The sequence below is a fragment of the Carex rostrata genome, chromosome 27 (assembly GCF_964058835.1).
Source record: "Carex rostrata chromosome 27, lpCarRost1.2, whole genome shotgun sequence".
NCBI classification, from domain to species: Eukaryota; Viridiplantae; Streptophyta; class Magnoliopsida; order Poales; family Cyperaceae; genus Carex; species Carex rostrata.
Genome location: NC_135944.1, coordinates 6,909,261 through 6,925,660, shown reverse-complemented (window position 1 = coordinate 6,925,660; position 16,400 = coordinate 6,909,261). Strand labels below are relative to the sequence as shown.

The 16,400-nt window shown below is 34.8% G+C and overlaps 3 protein-coding genes across 8 annotated transcripts; 2 read left to right on the top strand and 1 right to left on the bottom strand.

Moving 5' to 3' along the window:
- Positions 1 to 2,219: 2,219 nt before the first annotated feature.
- LOC144545030 (disease resistance protein RPM1-like) lies at positions 2,220 to 3,203 on the top strand. Its single transcript, XM_078293583.1, has one exon. It carries the CDS (start codon positions 2,220 to 2,222, stop codon positions 3,201 to 3,203), a length of 984 nt encoding a protein of 327 aa, XP_078149709.1.
- Positions 3,204 to 6,454: 3,251 nt separating this feature from the next.
- On the top strand, positions 6,455 to 9,976 carry LOC144545274 (40S ribosomal protein S27). Of its 5 annotated transcripts, none has more exons than XM_078293867.1 (4): positions 6,455 to 6,724; positions 6,817 to 7,043; positions 7,599 to 9,059; positions 9,429 to 9,976. In XM_078293867.1, the coding sequence occupies exons 1-4, from the start codon at positions 6,523 to 6,525 to the stop codon at positions 9,828 to 9,830; spliced, it is 2,292 nt and encodes a 763-aa protein (XP_078149993.1). In that variant the 5' UTR covers positions 6,455 to 6,522; the 3' UTR covers positions 9,831 to 9,976. The 5 variants fall into 5 exon arrangements, with proteins under 5 accessions (XP_078149993.1, XP_078149990.1, XP_078149992.1 ...); XM_078293864.1 differs by having other exon boundaries at positions 9,255 to 9,976; XM_078293866.1 differs by having other exon boundaries at positions 7,599 to 9,188; positions 9,390 to 9,976.
- A 1,048-nt stretch (positions 9,977 to 11,024) lies between these two features.
- On the bottom strand, positions 11,025 to 14,701 carry LOC144545273 (guanylate kinase 1-like). Of its 2 annotated transcripts, XM_078293861.1 has the most exons (11): positions 14,416 to 14,701; positions 14,146 to 14,187; positions 13,906 to 14,019; positions 13,743 to 13,819; positions 13,530 to 13,659; positions 12,375 to 12,737; positions 12,006 to 12,127; positions 11,774 to 11,906; positions 11,634 to 11,673; positions 11,413 to 11,521; positions 11,025 to 11,321 (listed from the first exon to the last, which is right to left on the bottom strand). In XM_078293861.1, exons 2-11 carry the CDS (start codon positions 14,146 to 14,148, stop codon positions 11,243 to 11,245), a joined length of 1,170 nt encoding a protein of 389 aa, XP_078149987.1. In that variant the 5' UTR covers positions 14,149 to 14,187; positions 14,416 to 14,701; the 3' UTR covers positions 11,025 to 11,242. The 2 variants fall into 2 exon arrangements, 1 of the variants encoding a protein (XP_078149987.1); XR_013508456.1 differs by lacking the exon at positions 11,634 to 11,673 and having other exon boundaries at positions 14,416 to 14,698.
- Between the last annotated feature and the right edge of the window lie 1,699 nt (positions 14,702 to 16,400).

The following is a 16,400-nucleotide window of genomic DNA, read 5'->3' as shown; positions in this document are numbered from 1 at the left end:
AAAAGAGGGGAATTTGATTTTCCAATAGAAGCAAATCAGATCTTACCTCTTTTATATTTACATCTAGGAAAGACATGCTCTCCTGTACCTCTTGAGAGAGAGAGAGAATTACTCGGATTATAAAGCAACTGTCAGTTACTAGCATCCCAATAAGACCAACATCACTATAGAGGAACTTCTCTTTATAGAAAAGACGAGCATCTCTTTCAAACTTCATAAATTCTTCGACCAACGGCGGCGTTTGATCATCACCTGCCACCTTCTGCAGAAGGTATGGCACGCATTGGCGTTTCAGTTTTTCGATCGGTTTGAGCTTTGGTTGTCCATGGTAGTACGGGCCAATAGAAACCAATTTAGGCTCAAAATCTTTTTTTCTATCATATCTCATGTGCGCTGGGGCACGGAAAATAGAATCATCTGCCCTTCTTTTCCCGATATCAAGCCTCCGAACGGAAGCTTCCTGTGCGGTTGATGTCTCTCCTTTCTCCATCTTGGTGATCTTGGAGCTCATAATTTGGAGTGAAAAGTGGATGTAGATAGAGGGTGTTTGCTTTGTCGGTATGTTTGGTGTTTTGGTTTATTTTGTAGTTTGATAATCATACGGTTGGGTGTATGAAGGTTGGTCTCTTTATATAAAGACAATGTGATGGGGATGCGAGTGCATAGTGCCCAATCGAATTAGCTTTACCCAATACTTGGAGATGGCCAAGTCAATTGACTTTTATATCTGAGACCGCGCGAGAGAGGTGGAGCGAAATTAGTGTAAGCTGTAGTAGTGTTTGGGTTGGCTTGTCTTTTAAGACAGAGAGGGCCACACCACATGGGCAGGGAATTGGGTTGGCTTGTCTTCTTTAAGGAAGAGATGGCAGGGAATTGGTACCAATCAAATCAACATGTGATATGTTCCAACTTTATTTACTTACTGCACGCTGTTAGAATAAATTCCAATTAAGTGGCCAAGATAATGGATATGAACGTGTTGAGAATTTTAATTTATTAAAATCACTAAATAAATTTTGTAACTCTTAGTGTCATGAATATTAAGAGTTTCAATTCTTTTGGTTTTCCACTATTAATAGCACACTAAATCTAATCCATCAATTTGGTATTTGATGGACGTACCAAATTAAAGCTAAACAAGTATAAATAGGTCCTATTCCTATCAATTAGAGGTTACATACAAAAAATATTTTCATCTCAAAGGTTTGTAATATTAAGAGAAAGAGGGCTAAGGGAGAGAAACCGTTTATACAGCAAGTTGAAGTAGCATGGCTGCATCTTCTGCATCAGGTAATTTTATGTTTGTGACAATTATATTGTTCAAGATCCTAAGAATTATGTTTAGTCTATGTTAATGCATAGAAACTTACATGTGGTATCAGAGCCTAAGGTTTTGAACATATTAATCTGTCAAATTTATGAGGCACTATAGAATATAGCCATACTTTATTCTTGAGTGCATAATTGATGGTGTAGAATATATTCCGGTTCTCTCTATATGTATAAGAATATTAATAGTTTTGGATGACCACATAAACTTAAAACCTTTGACTGGATCTCGAAACAGAGATTAATACCTTTTAAGTATTTTGTTTTTACTACGCTTGTTTGTAATTTTGGTCATTACAGAACAATTATTGAATTTAAAAGAAATGGTCCTAGTAATTTTGCTATGATTATGGTATCTTGATTTGATTCACCTAATTAATAGCACAAAAGCAAATATGTTACTTTGATATAAATTTATATTACGGTTATCAATTTAAGTAAATTTATATTATGTTTATCTTGAAATAAATTTAAGTAAATTTATGTCAATTTATTAGCTTAGTGTTGTTATTAACTTTTATTTAGAATAAGTCCAAGAAATTAAATGTCTAGAAACTTAGAAGATAATTAAGAAATAAAGACTATTAAGCGTTGAATCTTGCTAGGCGAATAAATTAAATATTGTGTAGCCAATAATATTATTATGTATATGCATGATCTTATGTTATATGCTTTATAGTTTGTTGTCACAAAAGTGGTCAAACTAGAATGATTCAAAATATATATATGAAATATTATGGATCAAAATTTGTTATATTGAAAATGCAAGCAACAATGAATACTCTCTTCGATCAATATTTACCTTCAACAGTGAAATCAGTCTCGACTCACTATGCATAATGCTAAGATCTTCCAAATTGTTACGTGTCTTGGATTTATACAACACCTCTATGGAAAGAATACCAGAAGAGGTATTTAACTTATTCAACTTGCATTATTTGGGGTTGAATAAAACTGGAATAAAAGAGATCCCAAAATCAATTGGAAGACTGCAAAACTTACAGTACTTGTATGCTCTGGAAACTAGAATTACAGAAATTCCAAATGAGTTAACAAAGTTACAAAGGTTGAGAGTACTGATGGTGGCTCATGGTAAACCTGGTGCTGAAGATGGAAATTATATTTATAATGGAATAATGCCACCAAAGAAGATATGGAAGCTAAACAATTTACGCGTTATGACAGTTATTAAAGCAACTGATGAAATGGTAAGAAATTTGGAAACTTTAACAAAGTTAAAAACGTTAGATGTCACGGAAATAAGAAGCAAACACTGTGAGGATTTATTTACTGCCATAAGTAAATTCACTCTTCTTGAGTGGCTTTTTCTTATAGCAAATGATGGGGAAGTACTGCAATTGCAAGTTCTCAATACATGCGCATCAGTTATAGTGTTATCCGGGAAGCTAGAAAATACTTCAGTACCACAGTTTTTCAGGTCATTACAAGATCATAATTGCATTAGAAAATTGGTGTTACTGTATAGTTGGTTGGATGAAAATTCTTTCTTCTGTCTTCAAGAAATACGTAGCTTGACATCCCTTCATCTCGCTGGCTATCAAGGGAATGAGTTGCGCTTTCGTGAGATGTCCTTTCTTATGCTTCAACAATTTGTGCTAGTTGGAGCTCCCCTAGTTCAGCTCATTGAAATCAATCAGGGGGCAATGCCAAACCTGGAAAAGCTACATATTGACCTCATAAAGGGAGTAAAGGAGCTTCCTCAAGGAATTGAGTACCTATCTAAACTTGAAGATTTTGTATGGTATAATCCAGACACAACTTTGGTGGAGGGTGTTCAAAGGGAAAGGGAAGACAATCAAGTAGGTGAGGATCGCATGAGAATTATCAAGGTGGTCAAGTTTGTTACATATTAAAAGCTGCTATATAAATATTTACAAGGTATATATTCTTCAATTAGGGCTTTAAGAAATTTTCTTAATTCCATGCATCTGTTCATTTCTCTGTTTTTATGTATGGATTTTTTACCCTGGTTAATATATACATTTTATTCTTATTACATATATGTTTACAAACCTGAACATTTAGAGATGAAGACTGTTAATTTGCAACTAGTTTTTAGGTTAGAGATCAAGCCACTAAAATATTTAATATCTTTAAAGGATTGTCCCTTCTAGGTTTTCGAACCTGCGACCTTCTACACAGACTTTGATTTATTATCTTTCTTATTTATTGATTTGTTATTGTTATGATACTTTTCTGAAAGAGGTGGTATCAATTACAGGCGGTTCCATTGACTTTGAAACCAATATATGCACATATTACATGAATAACCCTACACTACTAGAAATTCTCTAAAGCAAATTGTACCGTCACCTCCCTACCACCCAACTAACCATTGCAAAAATGTCACAAAAAATAATAGGGTTATGAAAGGGAAGGTGCTCTATTAATTGTTTATTCAATTTTCTTTAGAATTAATGTTGTATTTTATTAATTACCGAACCTAATTAACTTCATTTTTTACATTTAACAGGCTAGCTGCCCTTTGGTTATCACTACACAGGAATTAATATATTAAGTGGTTTATGTAATTCTTCTTAAATTTATAATCACTTGCTTGTGTGGCGTGGTTTCTTAATGAATTTCATAATTTTGTGAGTAATCCCTCTTTGGGATAAATTACGTAGACATCTAACTTACTTTCACAATTGTGACAACAGGGCCACACTAATTATATAATCATCAAACCTGGTCAAAATGGTGATATTCTATTTAGATAGGTCAGGTAATATATATATTGGGTCATCTATATCAAATGGCTTGTGTTAAATGGTTCAATTTGTTAAAAATAGATGACCAAATTAACTATAAATTAAATTTGATCGATCGAGGTTGTACTTAGCTTATCTAAATGGTGAAAAAATCTGCAATTATAGTGTTTAAATTTGATTAGTTTTGCTATTGGCTGTCACGGTTATCAACTAATTAAGTTAGATGTCATTATAATAATTTATTATTGTTTCTTTTACGTTTCATATATTTTTTGTGTGCACGAACTTTTATTCTATATATGTACATTCATTATGCTATTGAGCTTGTAAGGATATATAAATTGTTGGACTGTAACTGTACTGTTGATTGAGAACTAGCTAATGAGGGTATGTTTGGATATGAGCTAGAATAACTACAAAAGCAAAATTTGTGATTAGTACACAGATGAGAAGAGAGAAAAAAATAGTAATTTTCATATTAGTGTAAAAATAGTGTTATTTGGATAAGTAAAAATGTTCAGTCTTGGTGGCAAATATGCCAAAATGCCAGGTGGCCAACCAGCAATTATTGCTTCAATATTGCTTGTAGTCCTCACCTCTTTTATTTAAAATTTCAGAAGGTTCGAATAGAAACAAAAAGGCATACTTTTTCAATTTTATCCTCGAGCTTTTTTAATTTTTGTTTAAGATGCATATTTCCTTAATTCTGAACATGCTCCCTTTCCTTCTTCATATACCTTGCTATCTTCCTCTTCCTTGCACTGACTCATATCTTTCTCTAGATATATCCTTAACCATTAAAATAAAAGTAAAAAAAAACAAAAGCAATTGTATAGTGCAAGAGATAGAAAGAGAGAAACAGTTCATTAACAGTACTATCTCCTGTCTCTTCATATACTTTTCATAAATATATGGTTTCCAACTCCTTCAACTCATTGTATTTGGAGTTTCAAACTTTCGACCTAGCTAGTACAGATAGATAGATATTTGTAAAGGTCGAAAGGAAAAAGTTGACCCATGATCAGTTTGTAAGTAGTGGGCCTAAGATCGATCCTAATTTGGATTAGTTCCTAATTCCAAAGAATAATTAATGGGCCTTGAGATTTATTTTCTAGATCTGTAACGAATTGTCAATAAGAGGCAGAAATTAATGGAAGTGATACTGCTGACAGGTGAGCCCAAAGAGCTATATATGTTGAGTTGTATGTAAAGTGGGCCACCGTAGGCTTCTTTTAGTTAATTTAGTAATTTAGTAGATTGATTGTGAAGTTGGTAAGCACAAGATGATTGATTGGAAGAAGCGAACAACTGATGCTCGCCTCACTTATTCCTTTGGTATTGTCGGTGTGGGTACGTGGACTAGCTCTACGTACAAATTAATCTCTGTACGTAGGATGTTTAATATTATGAGAATGTTAATTAATCTCTTTTCAAGTAATTTAAATTGAGAGGGTATCAATTTATTATTTTAAAATATAGTTTCAATTTTTACAATAATAATTATGAATAAAATTAATCTAATTTTATATAGACATATAATTGGGCCCAAATTGAAGATTCAGCCCATTAAAAGAAGTTAATTGGACTTTCTCTGTGCTGGGTCGGATTTTGTAGAGTCAAATCCATTATCTGAATAGGCGCAGTTGAAGAATGACAATAGACGGGTTATGATTTTAACAGAATAGTTTTGGTTTGATGCAGTGCACAGACTATAGAATCAAACCAACGCTGTATATGGTTTGAGCGCTGCATGAAGCTAAAACTACTCTGTTAAAATATTTACCCAAAGAGACCGAAAGAAACGACAACTGAAACAATACAGATAAGATTAGGCTTTGAATAATTCTTTCAAATCCTCTGAGGTAACATAATATATCTCTTTAGTTCGGGACCGTCCGATCAGAATCGGGCCATCTGTTCCGACGTCCAGTACTCCTTTAATGATTGGACGGTACGGATCTAAAAAGAAATATTCCGTTTATTATATAGAATTTCAAGGTAAATTTTTTAACAGAGCAGTACTAGCTTTACGCAGTGCACAAACTATAAAATCAAAACTGCATTACCTAGGGTCCGTGAGCTGCATGTTATCAAAACTACTCTGTTAATATATTAACCAGAATTATGAATCCATCGGGGAAACTATCTTTTGTTTGATAGGAGATGGGACGAGTCTTTCTATATTTATTACCTTAAATTGATATACCTAAAGTATCTCAAATATTGAATTTAGATTCAGACCGTCAGATCTGATTTGCCACGCAATATTAAAGAAAACCTAACCGTCAGATTCCGATCAGACGGTCCAGATCTAAATTCAAAAATTGTGTTACTTTAGATTATATAAATTCCTTTGTAATGAGAATTATCTCCATCGGAGAAACTATCAAAGGAGAGAGAGATCTCTGACGCACTGCGACTAGAGAGAGAGAGAGAGAGAGAGAGAGAGAGAGAGAGAGAGATGGAAAGAGAAGGAGAAGAAGGATCGTCGGTGAAGGGATGGAGTTGCGAGACGAACTGGACAGTGGCGAAGGGATCGTCGTCTCTAGATGCTTCCATATCTTTCGACACCTCTGACGAAGACGCTCCCGATTTGACTTCTGATGGGACTCTTCTCCTCCGACCATCCGCCTCCAGTGATCCCCCGCCGTGCGAAGTCACTGGTAAAGCAACAGCAACTTCATCACTTACAAATCCTTCTTTTATTACTAATTTTGAATTCAATCAATCAATCAATCAATTTTGGTTTGTGCAGTGTTCTTCAAGGGAAAGTATGAAATTCACAGAGTTTATGCTCGAACCAGTGCCAGGATTTTTGAGATATATTATACAAAGGATGCAGATAGAAATTCTACAAAGGAGTACCTTTGCACTGTCAAATGTGGGCCCGCTTCGTCAGATGAGAATTTACATGGTTCTAGCCAGAGTAGCAGTGTTCATTCCAGTGAAGAAGAGAGCTGGGTTGATGTCAAGACTCCTCAGGTCAATTTTTGTTACATTGAGAAATCTAACTATGAATACTAAGTGTTCATTGGCTACGGTTTATTTGGTTTTCAACTAAACCAACAAATTTTGGATTAAATGGTTTGGTTTTTGGGTTTAAATGGTTCGTTTTGGTTGAATTGTTGAATAACTTCAGTGTTTTATATTTGGTTCGGTTTAATCTCTTTCTTAGGTTCAACCAAACAAACCGAAATGTACTTTGGTTTTCTGGTCCAGTTGACAAATTTAATTTGGTTGGTTCATTTAGATTTTTGAAAACCGAATAAAATTTTGGTTTTGAATATTTTAATTCGGTTTTAACCAAACCGACCATTTGGACACCCCTACTAAGAAGTAACATGCTTCCCTTACTAGTCATGAACAATGGCTGGTCTTTTTTTTCATATTCACTTCAACAGGATGGCAAATTCTTGTTTTCCAGGGTTTATATAATTCAGTTTAGTATTTTAGTTTAAATTTATGAAAATCTTCTTATTTATATTGAATAAGATCGTTATGATAGTACCATCTCTTATATTATTTTTGCTATTTCAGATGCATTATGAAGCAACAGCTGAGATTTCAGATGCTGAGCCTTGTTCATCCCTGACCCTTAGATTTCTCTCTCTTCATACGAAATCCTCTGTTCATGTCGAAGAAATATACATATATTCTGACCCCATTGATGAATCTAGTACCAGTACCACTCAGGATTCATCAACCAGCACAACAGGAAACAACAATGCAAGTTCTCTATTCGCCATGCTGGTACCAAATCTCTTGCAAATGTCGAAGTCAGGCCTCAGCAGCAGAATAAATGAACGGTACTTTTCTCCTGATAGACTTCAAAATACAGATGATGTCAGGGACCAAAATGCAAAATTAGATACCTCTATAACTCAAGAACCCAGCAGAGCAGCAGTAGAGAAGGACCCTGTTGCAACTGATACTACTTTACCTTCACTGGTACAGTCCCAGAACAATACCAGTCCGTATCAAAACCATGCTGGAAACAGTAGTAAAGCTGATATAAGACAAGTCAATCAAGAGGCTGCAGTTAATACAGTCCCTGTGAAAGTGGGCCCTGCATCTAATGAGTCGACGAACCGTATCGAGAAGATTCTCGAACAACTGGTATCCAAAGTAGAGAAGATAGAAACATACTTTACAAAGTTCGAAGAGAAAATGGTGGGTCCAATTATTTGCATTGAGTCGAGGCTGGAGCGGTTAGAGAATCAGTTTGACCTATTAACAAAAGATCTTCAATCGATGCGGGTCCCACCTACAGAAGAGATTGAGAAATCTCAGGACCCGGTGTCACCAGATGACGACTCTACAGCTGATGATGTGGCGGGTTGTCAGGTTGAGACAAAGACATGTACTGGCACCACTTTTAAAGCACCTGACTGTATAAGTGAAGATGAAAGCGATGATGATGTTCATGATGGCAATGATGATGTCAGACATGATGAAATGGAAGTTGACACCCGTGTGCCTAGTAAAAGAAAACCAATTTCTATTGATGGTGCACTTGCTTCTGCTTTGGCAGCATTTGCCACTGAGGCAAGTCCAAATATAAGTACTGTTACAAGTGACAAAATGAACGATCCAGATTTGGCCAAAGGGGTCCCACTTGTATCGATTGATGAGGTGGATTCTGACCTGTTATCCTCCTTTGAAGCTGTAACTCACACTGATCAAAATTACAATGCAAAAGATACCACCTGTGCAGTGGGACCCACAGAGGACAGTAGAGAGGATTCTGACATCCATTCACAGACTAAACCCGGTTTATTCTCCGCAAGTGTTATAGGAGAGGTGTCTGATGAGGAGGAAATGGAAGCGGGTTATGCACCTGACCTGTTATCATCTTTCAAAGCTGGAACTCACACTGATCAAAATTACAATGCAAAAGATATCACCTGTGCAGTGGGACCCACAGAGGACAGTAGAGAGGATTCTGACATCCATTCACAGACTAAACCCGGTTTATTTACCAGAAGTGGTATAGGAGAGGTGTCTGATGAAGAGGAAGGGGAAGTGGGTTATGCACCCGACCCGTTATCATCTTTTAAAGCTGTAACTGTAACTAATTTGGATGATGAGAATTATCAACCAGTTGATATAAGAGATATCAACTGTGAAGTGGGACCCACAGAGGAAAACAGTGAGGTGGGACCCAGTTTGTTCTCTAAAAGCATTATAGGAGAGGTTTCTGATGAAGAGGAGGAAGTGGAAGCGGGTTTTGCAACTGTAACTGTAACTCACACTGATCGAAATGATGATGAGGTAGGAGAAGAAGAAGAAAGAACCTGTGAAGTGGGACCCACAGAGGAAAACAGCGAGGTGGGACCCAGTTTGTTCTCTAGAAGTGTAATAGGAGAGGTATCTGATGAAGAGGAGGAAGTGGAAACAGGTTATGCACCTGGCTCGCCTCGGTTTACGTGTAACAGTCCACTAAGCAGCAGTGATTTTGAGCCGAGTCTCCCAAATTACGGTGAAATTCTTAACGGGTGGGGCAATGATAGCAGTAGCAGCACTGATTCGAGCTTTGACGAAAGTTTTCTAAAGACTAAGATTAATACGGATTTTGATACATTTAATGAGGCAAAAATGCAGGACCCGATGGAAGTCTTGTGGGGTGAAATGAGTGGTCTCAAAGAAGAAGAAAGTAATACCTCAGGTGGTGCAAATGTTGATCCTTTCATTGATTTTGAGAACTTTACAAATCCAAGTGAAGTGGGCCCCACTGACAGTAACATGCCCCAGTTTGAGAGCCTTATATGAACTCTTTCTGTGTTGAATAAATAAATATCTCTGCTTTTGCATGGAACTTTGGTTAAATTTTAGATGTCTTTGTTTTCTTGTGAGATGTAAATATGTTAAAGTTACCTGTTTCTGTTGGAATAAAAAAAAATTATGACATTCTGACACGACATTTGATTTCTTTAGTAGGCATTTTTAATTGGGAAAGTTATGACATAGTTTGACCACTAAGTTATTGTTTATAAATTATAGGTAATGGTATGGAACCAGGAACCACTGTACCAGTCCCCACCAGATTGTAGTTCAGAATTTTTTATTTGTAGAAAATTAGTATAAAAAATATAGTGTATTAGAATGAGTGGGTGGAATATTTGAAGTAGAAAAAATTTCTAGATTCAATACCTTTATCAGACATCATGCACTTCGTTATAAATTGGATAAATTGGTGATCCAAGCTGCAACTCCAAAATCGTCTCTTCTCTCCTCTCCTCTTTTCTCTCTTTTATGTTGGATTTGAGCGAATTGTGAGTGAGAGGAGAGAGAAAACATGTCTATATAATGTGTGGGGCATTTTTCTAGCAAACTACCTGACTTTGGGGCATTTTTAAAAAAAAAATATTGAGAATATTAATAAAAAAATCGGCATTTTTAATGGGCTCCAAACTTATTTTTATTTTAGGATTCAATAGAAACGTATTAAAAATGTATTCGGATCCAATCTCTCTCCATTTTCCGGTTTCAGTAGAACCGAATTTATTGGAAATTGAGGTTTCTTTTTTAACTTGAAAGATTGCATCGGTATAGTATGTTGTATTGTTGTGTCCAGAAGATTGAATCCATTAGATAATGTTTTTCGGCTTCAAAGATTGAATGATTGAATCCATTAAGTCTGATGAGTCTATGCCTTTAAAAACCCGGCTACCAATTCTAGGAATATTGTTTTACATTATTTCTACAAATAATATTTTTTGCTTGTACTTTATCACTTCAAAACGGGAATTTGTGTTTTTGGTGAATAAATCGTGAGAATTTTATGTTCTTTTTTATTAAGTTCTTTTAACAATGCTTAGGTTACAGGTTAGATACAACTACAAATTAAGTGGAAAAGAATTTTGTTCTTTCTTTAGTTGGAATATGTTATTAAATTCGATTTTGAACATAGTTTTGAAAAGCACAGCCATCGAATATGGTAGTAAATTCGAACTCGGAATATTATAACATGAAAAATTCTTTATAACCCAAAGGTTTTATAGAATATCATAAATAAAATAAAAAAGGTGCAGATAATAATTCCACTGTTAAAGAGCATACATATTTTGTTCTTTGTCAGTGAAACATTCCAACAAAACTTTCAACTTAGACCATTCAGGTCTCAAGCATCTATTAGATCATAAATTTAGGTAAAACAAAAATAATGAATCAGATTAAATCAATTAATACTCGGCCGAGACAGCAAGGCCTCGGGTCCGACCTGGTGCCCCTCCTTTGAGTGAAGAAACATCAAGCACAATCCTGTTAAAAGCAAGTATCAGTACAGTTTGTCAGTATAATTTACTATGGTAAAACAGTTTGCAGTACAAGTAAATAAAGTAATTTAAGGGACCTTTTTGGAATTCCATCTCTTGTTTCAGTGTTGTATTGAGATTCAATGAAGATTTTGTCAGCATCTCTAGATATAGTGAAACTTGAAGGAGTCTTGAAATCTACCGAAGCTGTAAAATCAGCGAAAAATCTTGTCAGCATCTTTAGATGCACAATGGGTTTCTTTAAGATTTGTGCTGAACGGTTCAGATTTTGTAGAGGGAAAAAAAATAATATGCTCACCTGCTCTGGTCTGAATGTTATCATCAAGTCCCAGCAATTTCTATGAAATTACACCAGAAACATTTAAAATAAAAATACAAAATTGCAAAATTCAGAAATATCTGAAATCACAGAAATGATGAAATTATTTATAATGATACCTTAAGATTAGTGTAGCACGATTCCAGATCATCGTTGACTAAGACATGATCAAAAAGACCCTCTTTTCCTTCTTCGATTTCTTTCTTAGCATTTCTTAATCTCTTTTGGACCTGCTCTTCAGTTTCAGTTCCTCTTTTTTTAAAACCACAAAAAACAAAAATAGTCAGATTAGAATAAACTATAGACTCAGAAAAAAAAAATATATATATATAAAAATGAATGAATGAGCACCTGTCACGAAGGCGTTTCTCAAGTTCCTCGAATGAAGGGGGGCGAATAAATATAAAAATCGCTTCAATTGTACGAGCCCTAACCGCCCTTGCACCTTGTACATCTATATCAAGAATACATCTCTGAAATATAGAGAGAATAATAACATTAGTTATAAACATGAGTTTGGCAAAAGAGTGAGGCTACGGTACTATGAACTGTTTAACACGATCTCCATATAAAAATGCACTTGTGAATTACCACCTATCTAAAAAAATAGTAAAAAGTTTCAAAAAAGTGTAAAATTTGATTACAAGTACATTTTCATATGGATATCATGTTGAATGGTTTAGATCGACTGTTCGGACTATAAAACAGAAATAAATTTACCTTGCCAATATCAGTAACTGCCTCAACTGCCTCTACACTAGTTCCATACAAATTCCCATGCACCAGAGCAGATTCGAGAAATTTCCCTTCTCTAATATCGGTCTCCATCACTTCTCTCGTAGTAAAGTGATAGTGGACCCCCTTCACTTCCTTCTCTCGTGGGGCCCGAGTCGTGTGACTAACAGAGAAACCAAAGGTTGAAGGAAAATCTTTCATTAGTTTGTTAATTAAGGTTCCCTTACCGACACCAGAGGGCCCACTTATGACAATTGGTATTGGGCCTTCACCGATTGACCCTTTTGACCATGCTACTACCTCCCCTCCGAGCAACTCTTTTCTCTCTCTAACAAAATTTGTGTCAACCTACACAATAGTTGAATTTTCAAAATCAATACAAAGTAAGATACATATGTTAGACTATGTAAAATTATATTTTTCTTCAGTGCCACAGAAAGAATATATTATGTTGGAAATAAGTAAAAAAAAAAATCCAAATTAAACCAATATTTGTCAAAGTATTAATTATTTGTTTTGAGCAACAGAAAGTTTTACATCATTGGCTATCTGATTATAAGTGCATATTTTTGCAAATACCAAAAAACCAGTGTTTTCCTGTAATATGCATATTTGTCTAAATGCATATATTTTTTTATCAAATCAGTTGAAGTATAAGCCGTAAAAAACCAAACTCAACATTATTAACTATATTGGCTTTCCTATTCAGCAACGAACAGTTCAAAGCAAAGAACCAAAATTGGTCAATAACAAAATCTCTCTTCTTCTTCTTTTTTTTTTTTTTTAATTAGCACTAGCACAAGACCAAAATACCCAAAAAAAAAAAACATGATTTTAATGGAAAAATAAAGGTGAAAATAATGTAAGGTTGTACAGCATATAGGTCAAAATCAATTGTGGCTGGTACAAATAATAGAACTTTCATGTTAGTTTTCCAGACAGGTCCCTATCCATTTAAAGGTGTTATTTTGGACTGAAATTAGGTACAATTGATAGCACATAAGAGTTGACAAATCTAGGTTCACACTTGTACCAAAGAATGAAAATAAAAATCTTCAAAAAGAAAGCATGAAGCATGACAAATTTGACCGCTACAGGTCCTATTGTACCAAAATTTATCCCATATAAAGAAGAAAATACCTCTAGAAAATGTGCAAATTTATTTGCAGATGAGTCTCCCGTAAGAATCAAAATGCGGTTATCAGTTACCAGCACAGCCCTGTGAAACTTTGACGCTTTTGGTTTTTTACCCAATATAGTCGGTACAGACCTATATATACAACAAAATATTTTAAATGCTTGATATATGCCCTTCAAAGATAATATATTAATAATAATATTATATATGCTCACCATATTCCGGTAGATTTATTGAAAATTCTGACATTGAGTGGTGAGTCAACATCTTCACTTGATGCACCAATCACATACTGTAGAAATTAAACCATTAGTTTCCTTTTTTTATTTTTTGTTAGAAACCTCTTTATTTTTTTTTCATATGAAGTTAAAAACTCACCAGCTTGCCAGATATTTCAGTGACAGTTTTATGTCCCTTGAAATCGGCATCGCCACCACACACTGACAATTCTTCAACTAAAGAAGAAGAGAAACTTTCTGGTATTTCCTGCCCCTAAAAAAAAAATTAAGAAAACAATAGCCAATAAAGAAGCAATTCTTATATGGTACTATGTACTGCCTGGAACTTGGTACCAGTATTTACTGTCAATTGAACATGGTAACAGTATATTGTACTCACCATGAAAAAGTATGTGATCTTCTCTGGATGCGATCTCTGGACCTGTTGAAATCAGTAAGAAAAACAACATAGAAATGCTGACATTCTGGCAAAAATGTTGAAATAAGAACAAAATTAAAGTAAATTTGCACATTGACTCAACCCAAAACAGCAAAAAGAACCTTTCACGCGCATATTCAGATAATTAATAAACAAGATCGTGCTTTTGCATCCTAACGGAGCTATAATCGCAAATAAAAGGTGCGATGTTACCAAAAACAGAATAATCACCTCGAATCAGCGTAGACTCTGGCGATCTGGATGAAAGTCAGTGATTAGAGAAGAGAGAGAGAGAGAGAGAGCAAGAATTTAAAGAGAGATCAAAGAATCGAGGGAAGGGAGAGGGGGATTGAATCAAGACGGCACGGAATGAGATGCGATGAATGCGCCAAAAGTGACCTCTTTGCTTTCTCTCTCTCTCTCTCTCAGAGCTTTGTCCACTAGACGCGAATTTCAATGTTGAATGAATTTAATAAATTCAGGTCTCTTGATGTCTTCTCGCGAAAGAGACGAAGGCAAATGGAAGTAGTCTCTCGAATTCACATGACCCTAAAGTAACTCAAATTTTAATTTTGGATCAAGACCGTTCGATCTTCCCAGACACGAATATTGAAGGAAATACTGCATTCTTCTACCTGGGGACGGATTGGCTCGAATTCTGATTTGACGGTTCGGATCTAAAATTAAAATTTAAGTTACTTCAGAGGATGAGTTCGCTGATGGAGTAAAGCACCGGCACTTTCGTTCTCTTTCTTTTGTAGAATTCAGACCCCTAAAGTAATACAAATTTTGCTTTTGGATCTTGACCGTTTGATCTGATCAGCCACCAATATTAGAGGTGGACCGGGAACTTCACCTTGGATCGGATTAGCCTGAATTATAATTGGACAGTTTGGATCTAAAAATAAAATTAGAGTTACTTCAGGGGAAAGCGTTGACGGAGTAAAGCAAAGGAACTTTCACTCTTTCTGCGGCCCTACTTAAAGGTACGTTCATCTCCTCTCCTTTTTTAAAAAGACTGGAGATATCCTTCTATTTTGCCGCCGCCGCTATTTTGAACTCTGGATCGTCACTAAAGTAATCTACGACCATTTACTTGGCTGAAATGTTAGCTTATGATTTCTAATTGATTGAGTCCGGATTCTATGCATTTGTCTCAAATTTGTAATTTTTTTAATAGAAATAATAGTCGTCTCCTTGCCGGCCATTTTTATTAATATCCTTAAAAAATAACCCTACATTGATTTTTTTATTAAAAATGCCCCAATCGCCAGGTCCAAAACACAAGCGGACCGCCCGTGGCTGGGGCGCCCCACTATCTTTTTTTTTTTTTTTTTAGAGATCTTAGTATTTTGATTTAAATAATTTTGTGAAAAAAAAGTTTTCTTATTTAGAGTGTATGCCAAAAAATAAAATATTTGATATATTTACGAAGTGATGTCGTAAATTTTTATAACTTTGATTTTTTTTTTTTTTTGGTGAACTTTGATTTTATTTGTCAATTGGATATCACAAGTCTAAATATAACACTAATTAAGGACTTGGCCTTTATTATGGTTTTTATAATATATGTATAATATATACACATACACATACACATATACATATACGGCTGTGGCTAATTTGCTGCCGGCAGCATTTCTGCCGGCGGTGCTGCCACTGTTTTTTCTATTTTTTGATGTTCAAACGACAAATCTAAACCGTTAGATGTTTAATCTATATTATAATCTACTTGGAGACCAAATTTTACATTTTTTTGGAATTTTTTTACTATATATTAAGCTGGTTTGAAAACCGCTGATTTCAATGCTGCAGAAATTTACTGAAATCAGCGGTTTTCAAACCAGCTTAATATATAGTAAAAAAATTCAAAAAAATGTAAAATTTTGTCTCCAAGTATATTATAATATAGATTAAACATCTAACGGTTTGGATTTGTTGTTTGGACATCACACGGCTAAATATAGCCCCGGCAGCACCTCTGCCGAAATGCTGCCAGCAGCAATTTAGACAGACCCTACATATACATACACATATACACATATACATATACATATACATATACATACACATATACACATACACATACACATATACATATACATATACACATATACATATACATATATATACAAAGCTACATATATACACATACTATTTTAGTAGCTCTAAACTACTATTTTGAATAAATGCCAAGTCCTTAATTAGTGTTATAT